Source organism: Nerophis ophidion, linkage group LG10 (genome assembly GCF_033978795.1).
Source record: "Nerophis ophidion isolate RoL-2023_Sa linkage group LG10, RoL_Noph_v1.0, whole genome shotgun sequence".
NCBI classification, from domain to species: Eukaryota; Metazoa; Chordata; class Actinopteri; order Syngnathiformes; family Syngnathidae; genus Nerophis; species Nerophis ophidion.
This window is the reverse complement of record NC_084620.1, coordinates 28,673,569-28,685,610: the sequence shown is the minus strand read 5'-3', so window position 1 is coordinate 28,685,610 and position 12,042 is coordinate 28,673,569. Positions and strand designations below refer to the sequence as shown.

Below are 12,042 nucleotides of genomic sequence, written 5' to 3'. Positions count from 1 at the left end.
TACTCCGTTCCATTTATCTACATTCAGCTCGCTACTCGCTACTCGCTACTTTTTTTTAATCGATCTATTAATGTTTGTTTTGGTTAATGACAGAGCTTCAAAGTAGAAGCTACGCATGCCTGCGTTTCACCAATCACATGCAGTCACTGGTGACGCTTGACCAATCAAACAGAGCCAGGCGGTCACATGACCCGACTTAAACAAGTTAAAAAACGTATTCGGGTGTTACCATTTAGTGGTCAATTGTACGGAATATGTACTGTACTGTGCAATCTAATAATACAAGTTTCAATCAATCAATCCAAAGTGTAAAGGAAAAAAGACACTTTATTTCAACCGTACTTCCCGTCAAAAGCCTAAAGACTGATCGCACAGTTCCTGTCTTCACAATAAAAGTGCCGCTCCATCGCGCCTGCGCTAACAAAATAAGAGTCTCCCAAACCCTGCGCAAACAAGCTAGCAAACCACGGAGTTTGCCGCCAATGTATTTCTTGTAAAGTGTATAAAAACGAATATGGAAGCTGGACAGATAAGATGCCAAAAAACAACGACTTTCATGTGTTATTGGACAGAAAAGAGGAACTTTTTTTCACTTCCAATTGAAAACGTGGAGGTCTGATTCCTATCATTGCAAGTCATCAGAATCAGGTAATACACCAACTTATATTCTTGTCTTCATGAAAGATAGGAATCTATATGTTAAATATGCATGTATATTCATTAAAACACCTTCAACATGTGAACAAAAACGGCAAAATAAATAAATATAAATTATATACTGTATATATAAATGTATGTATATATATATATGTTTAATATATATATACATATATATACATATATATATATGTATATATATATACATATATATACATATATATGTGTATATATATGTATATATATATATATACATATATATATGTATATATATATATATATATATATGTATGTATATATATATGTATGTATGTATGTATGTATATACATATATATATATATATATGTATATATATATATGTATATATATATATATATATATATATATATATATATATATATATATATATATATATATATATATATATGATATGTGTGTGTATAAATGATTTGTGTGTGTATGTATGATATGTGTGTGTATGTAAATGTATATATGAGGTAGATCACCTCGACTTAGTCATTTACTAAGTAATTGATAAACGTTGAAAAACTTATTGGGGTGTTACCATTTAGTGGTCAATTATACGGATTATGTACTGTACTGTGCAATCTACTAATACATGTTTTAATCAATCAATCAATCAAATCAATGAATGCCTACTGAGGCTATGGTGCTGTTAAGTTATAGTGGCTCAATGTGCCATTTATTTTATTTTTATTTTGATGTACTATTATTTAATATATATTATTGTTTTAGTTGCTTAAGAGATATTCCTGGCTCTGAATTTGCTCATTGCTATATTTATGTTTTTGTGCATTATTTGTTGCCGTAATCAGGTTACTCATCAGTTACTCAGTACTTAAGTAGTTTTTTCACAACATACTTTTTACTTTTACTCAAGTAAATATGGCCCTGCGATGAGGTGGCGACTTGTCCAGGGTGTACCCCGCCTTCCGCCCGATTGTAGCTGAGATAGGCGCCAGCGGCCCCCCGCGACCCCGAAAGGGAATAAGCGGTAGACAATGGATGGATGGATGGATCAAGTAAATATTTGGGTGACTACTCCTTACTTTTACTTGAGTAATAAATCTCTAAAGTAACAGTACTCTTACTTGAGTACAATTTCTGGCTACTCTACCCACCTCTGATTATCATTATGAGTTAAGTGCACAAAATGTGATTAATTGTGATTAAATGTTTTACTTAACAAAGGATAAATGATTAACAGATTATAAGCGAACAAAACGTCACTCAAATAAAACGTCGCACTTCAACAAAATTCCAAACGGACCATTTGGGGGAGTTTGAATGAAAGCAAGATTGTTTTTAAAATATCTCAGCCATGCCTTCATGTTTGATTTCAAATTATTGTGACTTATGCAGATCCCAAATACACATAAGCAGGTACCAATAGGTTGGAAAAGTTGGTTTTGCATGATAGGGCTCCTTTAATATTTTCATCATTAAATAATGATTTTCAGTTCTGTGGAAATTGTATCGCTCCTTGTAGTAAAACAACTACAGCGCTTGTGAAAAGTTTTGGCACACACTCCCAATGCTATTGAATGATATGTTTGACAGGTACTGTACATTTCTATTTCCAAAAGTTTAAAAATGAAACAAAAGATGAATTGTGCAAAAATAGTATGTAACTTCATATGTTAATTTGTGTTATTTAAAGTGATGCTTCCATACTTGTCATGATAAGTCATGACTATTGAGGTTTTGTTGTCAACTTTCTGTGTTTAGAAACACTTCTTGTCCTGGTGCTCTTATTTTGTCAGCATTTCCTGTTTGGTCTCTGTGTTTTGAAGCACCTTTACTTTCTGATCGATGCCCTACCAGCACACCTGATGCTCTTCATTAATTAGTTTTATTAAATCTATTTTTTTTGGCAGCACGGTGGAAAATGGGGTTAATGCATGTGGTCCTGAGTAGTCAGGGTTCAATCCCGGGCTCGGGATCTTTCTGTGTGGAGTTTGCATGTCCTCCCCGTGACTGTGTTCGGTTTTCTCCGGGTACTCCGGCTTCCTCCCACTTCCAAAGACATGCACCTGGGGATAGGTTGATTGGCAACACTAAATTGGTCCTAGTGTGTGAATATGAGTGTGAATGTTGTCTGCCTATCTGTGTTGGCCCTGCGATGAGGTGGTGACTTGTCCTGGGTGTACCCCACCTTTTGCCAGAATGCTGCTGGGATAGGCTCCAGCGACCCCGAATGGGACAAGTGGTAGAAATGGATGGATGGATGGAAATCTACTTTTACTTGCATTCCACCGGCCGTTCCCTGAATTCTTGGGGTAACGCCGAAAGCAACGCTCACCAAACCGTGACAGAATGATCCAGCTCTGAAGAAGGGAACCAAGTAGAACTAAATAAAACTAGTTAACAATGAGCATCAGGTGTACTGCAGGTTATAGAACAGCAATTAAAAGGTGCTTCAAAACACAGAGTTCAAACAGGAAAAACTGGCAAGACAAGAGCACCAAGACAGGAAGTTGACAACAAAACCACAATAGTCATGACTTATCGAATAAAATAGAATAGAATTGATTATATTTTTATTGTATAGGTTGATTGGCAACACTAAATTGGCCTTAGTGTGAATGTGAGTGTGAATGTTGTCTGTCTATCTGTGTTGGCCCTGCGAGGAGATGGCGACTTGTCCAGGGTGTACACCGCCTTCCGCCGGACTGTAGCTGAGATAGGCACCAGCGCCCCCCGCGACCCCAAAGGTAATAAGCGGTAGGGAATGGATGGATGGATGGATATCTTTATTGTCATTGTACAACGAAATAGTAAGCAAAACTAATTTAGTGTAAATTCAAAATAACATAAAAACAGATAAATAGATAAAAATACATAAAATACTGTGGAAGACTCTTGCTTCCGGGTTCTCCGGACCACCAGGGATAGACATGACAGACTTGGTTTAGGTTCAACAATGTTTTATTTTCCAATAAACCTGGATGCTTTTCAGCAATTTGTCTCTCTTCTTTCACCCAGTCTTGCTGTTGCCAGTTACGATATGTCCATCTCTCCTCCCTGCCGCCACACGACTGCGGCCTTTTACAGAGCAACAGGTGATTAGACAAACACTTTCAGCTGTGTCATCCAATCACCTGTCGCCAACCTCGAGGCCGGCCCTGCCACACCCAGCTTCCCCGCAGGCGCATAGGCCACGCCCATCTCATACCTCCACCGCCCGACTCAGGCCGGGACGCCGTCCGGCCGCGCCAATTCCCCCCCCCCTCCTGGAAGAGAGCGGGACAGGAAGTCGGCCACAGCCATCTGTGCACCCGGTCTGTGGATCACTCTGAAGTTGTAGGGTTGCAAAGCCAGATACCAACGGGTGATCCGCGCGTTGGCATCCTTCATGCGGTGGAGCCACTGGAGGGGTTTGTGGTCCGAGCAGAGGCTGAATGAGTGCCCCAGGAGGTGGTATCGGAGGGCCCCGACCGCCCACCTGATGGCGAGGCACTCCCTCTCTACTGTGCTGTACCTGGCCTCCCTTTCAGACAGCTTACGGCTGATGTAGAGGATGGGACGGTCGACGGCCTCCACCTGCTGGGACAAAACAGCTCCCAGTCCTCTGCCCGACGCGTCAGCCTGCAGACAAAACGGGAGGGAAAAATCAGGCATCTGTAGAACCGGCTCCTCGCAGAGGGCCTTCTTAACCCTCTCAAACGCCTGCTGGCACCGCTCCGTCCACTGGACCAGATCTGGGGCACCCTTTCGGGTCAGGTCAGTTATTGGGCTGGTCAGATCTGCAAACCGGGGGATAAACCTCCGGTAGTACCCCGCCAGACCCAAAAACTGCCTCACCTCTTTTTTCGTCTTGGGGTTTGAGCAGGCCGCAGTAGCCGCCGTTTTATTTACCTGCTGCCGCACCTGCCCTCCTCCCAAGTGGTACCCCAAATACTGTACTTCCCTCCGGCCAACTGCACACTTCGCCGGGTTGGCGGTGAGCCCCGCCTGCCTCAGGGACTCGAGCACTGCCCCCACCCGCTGCATGTGTTGTTCCCAGCCGCTACTCTGGATGATGACATCATCCAGGTAGGCGGCCGCGTATGCAGCGTGGGGTCGCAGCACCCGGTCCATGAGGCGCTGGAATGTGGCAGGCGCACCGAACAAGCCAAACGGAAGTGTGACAAATTGGTACAAACCTTCCGGAGTGGAAAAGGCCGTTTTTTCCTTGGACTCTGGTGACAAGGGAATCTGCCAGTAGCCCTTGGTCAAATCCAGTGTCGTGAAAAAACGAGCAGTGCCCGGCCGATCCAGGAGCTCGTCGACCCGAGGCATGGGGTACGCGTCAAACCGTGATACTTCATTCACCTTGCGGTAATCCACACAGAACCGCACAGACCCATCTTTCTTCCCTACAAGAACTATGGGGCTACACCAGGCACTGTGGGATTCTTCTATTACCCCCAATTCCAGCATGGATTTGAATTCCTCCCAAACTATTTTGCGTTTGTGTTCGGGGAGCCTGTATGGCCGAGAGCGCACCGTAACCCCCGGGCTGGTCTCGATATGATGCTGGATGAGATTCGTGCAGCCGGGCCGAGGGGAGAACACATCAGAGAAGCGGCGCTGCAGTTTAACAACATCCGCTTTTTGTGCTAACGTGAGCCAGTTATCACAAGGGAGAGGAGAGGGAGGGACAGAGCGCGGGATCTCTGGTCCCAACTCCCCCTCCTCTCTCACTACTGTTACCATGGAGACAGGCTCCGCCTCCCTCCATGCCTTCAACAGGTTAAGATGGTAGATTTGCATGTCTCCGCCCCGGTCCGAGCGTCGAACCTCGTAATCCACATCCCCCACTTGCCGTGTGACCTCAAAGGGTCCTTGCCACTCTGCAAGTAATTTTGAGCTGGATGTTGGGAGTAATAGAAGGACTTTTTCTCCCGGTGAAAATGTTCTTAGCTTGGTCCCCTTGTTATACGTGCGCTGTTGTCGTTCCTGGGCACGGAGCAAATTCTCACGTGACAAGTGTGCCACCGTGTGGAGTTTTGCTCACATGTCCATAACGTACTGCACTTCATTTTTGCTGGAGCTTGGACCTTCCTCCCAACTTTCTTTAATTACGTCCAACACTCCGCGTGGTTTTCTGCCGTATAACAGCTCGAAAGGCGTAAAGCCAGTGGAGGATTGGGGTACCTTCCGCATCGCAAACATGTGGGGATCCAGCCATTTATCCCAATTTGGTTTGTCCTTGTGCGTAAACTTACGGATCATGGTTTTTAGCGTTTTGTTTAGCCGCTCCACCAGCCCATCCGTTTGTGGATGATTCACGGTGGTGCGGATTGCTTTAATTCCCAATAATCCGTACAGTTCCTTTATCGTGCGTGACATAAAGGACGTGCCTTGGTCCGTCAAAATCTCTTTCGGGATTCCGACGCGGGAAATGACCGTGAAGAGTGCTTGCGCCACACTCTTGGCAGAGATGGAGCGCAGCGGCACTGCTTCGGGATACCGCGTTGCGTAGTCCACCAGAACGAACACAAAGCGATACCCCCGTGAGCTCGGGTGAAATGATCAGATGAGGTCCATCCCAATTCTGTCGAATGGGACCTCGAATGGGACCTCCATGAGCGGCAATGGCCGCAAAGGGGCTTTCGGGGTGGCCGCTGGGTTCACTAGCTGGCAGTCCGGACAGGCAGCACACCAGCGGCGCACGTCTGCCCGGATGCCCGGCCAATAGAACCGGACCATGACCCGATTTAGTGTTTTATCATACCCCAAATGTCCAGCCATAAGATTAATACACGCCGCCTGGAAAACAATTTCCCGGCGGCGTTTCGGCACCAACAACTCTGTGATTTCTTCTCCTGTTTGAGTGTCACGGGTCACTCGGTATAATCTATCTCTCATAATGGAGAAGTGAGGGAATACCCGCGCTGTTCCCGGGGGCATCGGCTGACTGTCTATATAATCTACTTGGTCCCAGGCCGCGCGCAAAGTTTCGTAGGACGCCAATAGGGGGCCGGGGAGGCTTCCCGCGAAGCATCCGCCGGTTCCCGCTTGGCAGTGTCGATGGCCCCGCCTCCCCACTGAGAACTGCGCGGATACTCCCTTTTCCTACGGTCCGTGAACGCACCCCTACGTATTGTGTCAGTAAGCGCCTAAACCCCGGCCAATTTGTGCCCAAAATTACGGGGTGCGAGAGGTGCGTACTTACAGCTACCTCTACCCTACGCTTTTGGCCCTCATACCAAATTTCTACTGGCACCATAGGGTACTCGTGCACATCCCCATGAACACACCTGATTTTTAGCCGTGTTGCATGCCTCAAAGCCCCGGGTTGAACCAGGTTCTGGTGGATCATGGTCTGTCCGCAGCCTGAATCCACCATCGCCTGGTATGTACTCCCTTGTATCATTACCTTGATACTGTACGTCTCACCCGGGTCGGGGGAGGGCACTGAAGGGCCGGCCACCGCGGCCACGCGCCCCACCTCCACCTGCTGAGGTCCCTGACGCGCGCGACCGGGCCGCCCACGCCTCCAGTACGCCTGCCCAAGCGTTTGAGGCGCCGTCTGCGCGGGAAATATTCTGGGGACAGCAGTCGGCACCTGCGGGGAAAGAACAGACGGGGAGTCATGCCGGTTAAAGCGGGGAATGTGCAGCGCTCTCTCCTCATCTCGTGCGCTCCGTGCGTGCGCCATTGGTGCGGGTTGCGTCTCGCGGTGGACAGCCAGATGATCCTCAGCGAGGGTCACTGCAGCTGCCCAGTCGGCCGTCTTCTCGGGGATCGCTTCCAAGAGCTGCTCCCGGATGATCTGATCCAGCAGTCGGCCCTCTCCCTCTCCTGGCTGCAGCCAGCGCGTCGCTGCCTCTTGAAGCCGGTGGGAAAAGGCAAATAGCCGGTCCTCCTTCCCCAGACGCATGGACCGAACCGGCGTTGATTTTCTTCAGCGGTGCCTCCCGTCTGGTCCAGCACCGCCCTCCTCAGGTCAGTAGAGCGCACCCTGGTTGCCGCCGGCAGGCTGAGCGCAGCACGCTGCACCTCCCCCGTCAGGAGCGGCAAGAGCTGCACACCCCACTCTTCCTCCAGCCACGCGCATGCTCTCGCCGTGGCCGAAAAAATGTCCAGGAAGGCATGGGGATCTTCTTCATCCCCCATGCGGTGCATGGTGACGGCCGTTGGCCCTGGCCGGGTCCTGCCCATCTGGTCAGCCAACGCCCGCAGAACTTGGCACTGTTGGCCGCTGCCACCTCGGCGAGCACACTCGCTAAATTTTCCAGGGGGTCGTCTTCCCCTGTCTCCGGTGATCCTGCCAGATTGGGCGCCAAGTTGTGGAAGACTCTTGCTTCCGGGTTCTCCGGACCACCAGGGATAGACATGACAGACCTGGTTTAGGTTCAACAATGTTTTATTTTCCAATAAACCTGAATGCTTTTCAGCAATTTGTCTCTCTTCTTTCACCCAGTCTTGCTGTTGCCAGCTACGATATGTCCATCTCTCCTCCTTGCCGCCTCACGACTGCGGCCTTTTACAGAGCGACAGGTGATTAGACAAACACTTTCAGCTGTGTCATCCAATCACCTGTCGCCAACCTCGAGGCCGGCCCTGCCACACCCCGGCACGCCACGCCCATCACAAATACATAAAAATACCAAGCACACAACTCACATCCACAGTCATTCTTGTCTTGTGTTGAGCGACACTATTGCTCTCGGGTAAAAAGTGTTCTTAAATCTGTTTGTCCGGCATTTTATTGTCCTGTATCTCCTGCCCGAGGGCAGCAGTTCAAAAAGTTTATGTCCGGGGTGACATGGGTCCCTTGTGATGTTTTGGGTCTTTTTGAGGCACCTGGCACTGGCAACATGACAATGCTAACATTATAACGAGACAATATTACAATAAACAGTGATAGTTGCTTTAAAGTCCTATATTATAATACTTTTTAACTCTTTTAAATGCGTGCCAGAGGTCCAAAAATGTTGTATTGTCTAAAATCTGGCCTTGATGCTGGAGTTCAGACTGTTTGCAAGGCAAGGTAACTTTATTTATATAGCACATTTACAACAATTTTTAAATTAACCGAAAGTGTTTTACAGGTTAAAAAGCATAGAGTAAAAAAATCCAAAAAACAAACAAACATAGAATATAAACAATGAATGAGCTAAACAAGATACGGTAAAAAGAGTCAAATAAAAAGTAAAAAATAATTTGCAGAATAAAAATAATAAAAGTGCGACAAGTAGAAAAAAATATAATCATAATAATAATAATAATAATAATAAAAATAATAATGGGGGAGATGAAATTAACGATAGCAACACTACGTGAGCTAACAGTGCTAACATTAACCTTACATTTTTAAACGGGCTAGTTTAGAAAGAAAACCATACTCATGCCTTGTCCGTAGTCTGTGTTGACCGAGACATATTGCAGTTGGCAGAACTCCAAGCTTTATTTCAAGATGTGTAGCGAAGCCCATTTTTAATCAATTGTATTTTACAAATCTGTGGGCCTATACATCTTGTTAAGAGTGAGTTAATTAATATCTTGTTGCTGAGGGAGGGACATTGTCCCTCTTTACGACATTAAAACTTGAGGGACATTTATACATTTTTCCATTCTTAACATTAATTTTAATTTATCTAGAATTGTGTTAACAACACAGTGGCCTGAATGGCAATATGAAATGGGAGGTTTCCTGGCTGGTCCACCATCATCATCATCATCATCATAGCAAAGCTGATCCAGGGTGGCCTTGGTTATCCATCCATCCATTTCCTACCGCTCATTCCCTTTTGGGGTCACGGGGGGCGCTGGTGCCTATCTCAGCTACAATCGGGCGGAAGGCGGGGTACACCCTGGACAAGTCGCCACCTCATCGCAGGGCCAACACAGATAGACAGACAACATTCACACTCACACACTAGGGCCAATTTAGTGTTGCCAATCAACCTATCCCCAGGTGCATGTCTTTGGAAATGGGAGGAAGCCGGAGTACCCGGAGGGAACCCGCGCATTCACGGGGAGGACATGCAAACTCCACACAGAAAGATCCCGAGCCTGGATTTGAACCCAGGACTGCAGGACTTTCGTATTGTGAGGCAGACGCACTAACCCCTCTGCCACCGTGAAGCCCGGCCTTGGTTATGCTTAAGCTAATATTTGTAAACAATATAAAACCATCAATTTGCAGCTATTGTAGGAAATGTTTAGTTTACGCCTTTAAATCTTAAAGGGGAACATTATCACAATTTCAGAAGGGCTGAAACCAATAAAAATCAGTTCCCAGTGACTTATTTTATTTTTTTAAGTTTTTTATCAAAATTTTACCCATCCCGGAATATCCCTAAAAAAAAGCTTTAAAGTGCCTGATTTTCGCTATCTGTGAAGCCAACGTCCATTTTCCTGTGGCGTCATCCAGTGATGCCAATACGGATAGCACAACAAGATATAGCGACATTAGCTCGGATTCAGACTCGGATTTCAGCGGTTTAAGCGATTCAACAGATTACGCATGTATTGAAACGGATGGTTGGAGTATGGAGGCAGATAGCGAAAACGAAATTGAAGCAGAAACTGAAGCTATTGAGCAAATAGCTATTGACGCTATTCGGCCATGTTTGCCCTTAGCATCGCCAGTAAAATGTGCAGACCAACGATCGGAAGTTTCGCATCTTGTGACACTAGATCAACTTAAATCCATTGATTGGTAAGTGTTTGTTTGGCATTAAGTGTGGGTGGAGGGAAACGCTGGATGTAAATATAGTTTCAAATGTACATACAGCTAGTCTATATAGCATGTTAGCATTGATTAGCTGGCAGTCATGCCGCGACCAAATAAGTCTGATTAGCACATAAATCAACAACATCAACAAAACTCACCTTTGTGATTTAGTTGACTTTATTGTTGGAAATGCATCTGCTTTGAGTGTCGCAGGGTATCCACACAATCTCTCCATCTCTGCAGTAGCGTAGCTTTCGTCGGTAAAGTGTGCGAAACAAACGACTGACCATTTCGTCGGCTTTCCCCACACCCTCGCATTTTGAACAAATTTCGTCCAATTTCTTGCCACTTTCGCATCTTTGGCCCAGTGGTGCAACTTCAATCCCTCCCTGTTAGTGTTGTTACACCCTCCAACAAAACACAGACGAGGCATGATGTCTCCAAGGTTCCAGAAAATAGTCGAAAAAACGGAAAATAACAGAGCTGAGACGCGGTGTTTGTAATGTGTTTGAGAAAATGGCGGCTTTGTTACCTAGGTGACGTCACGTTCTGACGTCATCGCTCCGAGAGCGATAAATAGGAAAGCGTTTAATTCGCCTAAATTCACCCATTTAGAGTTCGGAAATCGGTTAAAAAAATATATGGTCTTTTTTCTGCAACATCAAGGTATATATTGACGCTTACATAGGTCTGGTGATAATTTTCCCCTTTAAATCTGTGCATTTTAGTCAATGGGCTCCTCCTGGTGTTACTGGTGCTGATGCTGTGTCTCCTCCTGCACAGCGCGCTACTCAGAGCCTCCATCCGCCGCAGACCTTCAGGTAAACGCAAATGCGTTTTATTAGTGTGGATATTTTGAGTAATGTTTACTAAAAAAAAAAAGTCTTCCAAAGGTCACTGGAAGAATGTTGGTGTAGCTAGACAGCCAGAGGTGGATGAAGTCATCCCCGTTGTCATCTGTGCGTCGGAGGAGCGCCTGGGCGCTACCATGGCGACCATCAACAGCGTTCGCAGCAACACGGACCAGCCCGTGTTCTTTTATATTGTCACCCTGCGGGATGCCGTCACAGAGACCAGGTAGCTGGACTGTGTACCAATATGCAGGATGCCCAGGGGTGCACGTGGGGGTTGTCTATGGGTACATCATGACATCCAGCGCTCTCCTTTCAGACGTTACATAGAGGAAACGCAGTTGAAAGGCATCAAATATAAGATTTTGGAATTTAATCCCATGGTTCTAAGAGGGAAAGTGAAACCAGACTCATCCAGACCAGATCTGCTACATCCAGTATGTCTGTATGCAGAATGTGGTTCTCTTTGTAAATCAATATAAAAAAAAAATATATATATTTTTTGCAGCTTAATTTTGTGCGCTTTTACCTACCGCTGCTTGGGATTAACCATAAAAGGGTGATATACTTAGATGATGATGTCATCGTGCAGGGTACGTATCATAACAACACCATGGGCTTGAAAAGGAGTTGTCTGCAGACCATTTTTGTACTTTCCTGCTTTAGGTGACATCAGGGATCTGTTCAGGGTCAAAATGAAGCCCGGACATGCCGCTGCTTTCGCCACTGACTGCGACCTGCCCTCCACTCATGAGATGGTGCGCAGCATCGGCATGCAGGCAGGTGCACGTCATTCAAGTTTGGAGTCACACACACACACACACACACAGAGAAAACAATGC

General features: G+C 46.2%; 1 protein-coding gene across 5 annotated transcripts in view; it reads left to right on the top strand.

Annotated features, from left to right (window-relative positions):
- The window catches only part of glt8d2 (glycosyltransferase 8 domain containing 2), a 47,432-nt gene that overhangs the window by 21,089 nt on the left and 14,301 nt on the right, over positions 1-12,042 (top strand). For 2 of the 5 annotated variants that reach the window (XM_061913276.1, XM_061913277.1), the window contains exons 3-7: positions 11,078-11,170; positions 11,243-11,426; positions 11,520-11,637; positions 11,709-11,793; positions 11,867-11,979. In XM_061913276.1, coding sequence (XP_061769260.1) covers positions 11,078-11,170; positions 11,243-11,426; positions 11,520-11,637; positions 11,709-11,793; positions 11,867-11,979 — 593 coding nt within the window. Of the gene's footprint in view, positions 1-11,077; positions 11,171-11,232; positions 11,427-11,519; positions 11,638-11,708; positions 11,794-11,866; positions 11,980-12,042 lie in introns of all 5 variants that reach the window. The other 3 variants (XM_061913275.1, XM_061913274.1, XM_061913278.1) reach the window with 2 other exon arrangements.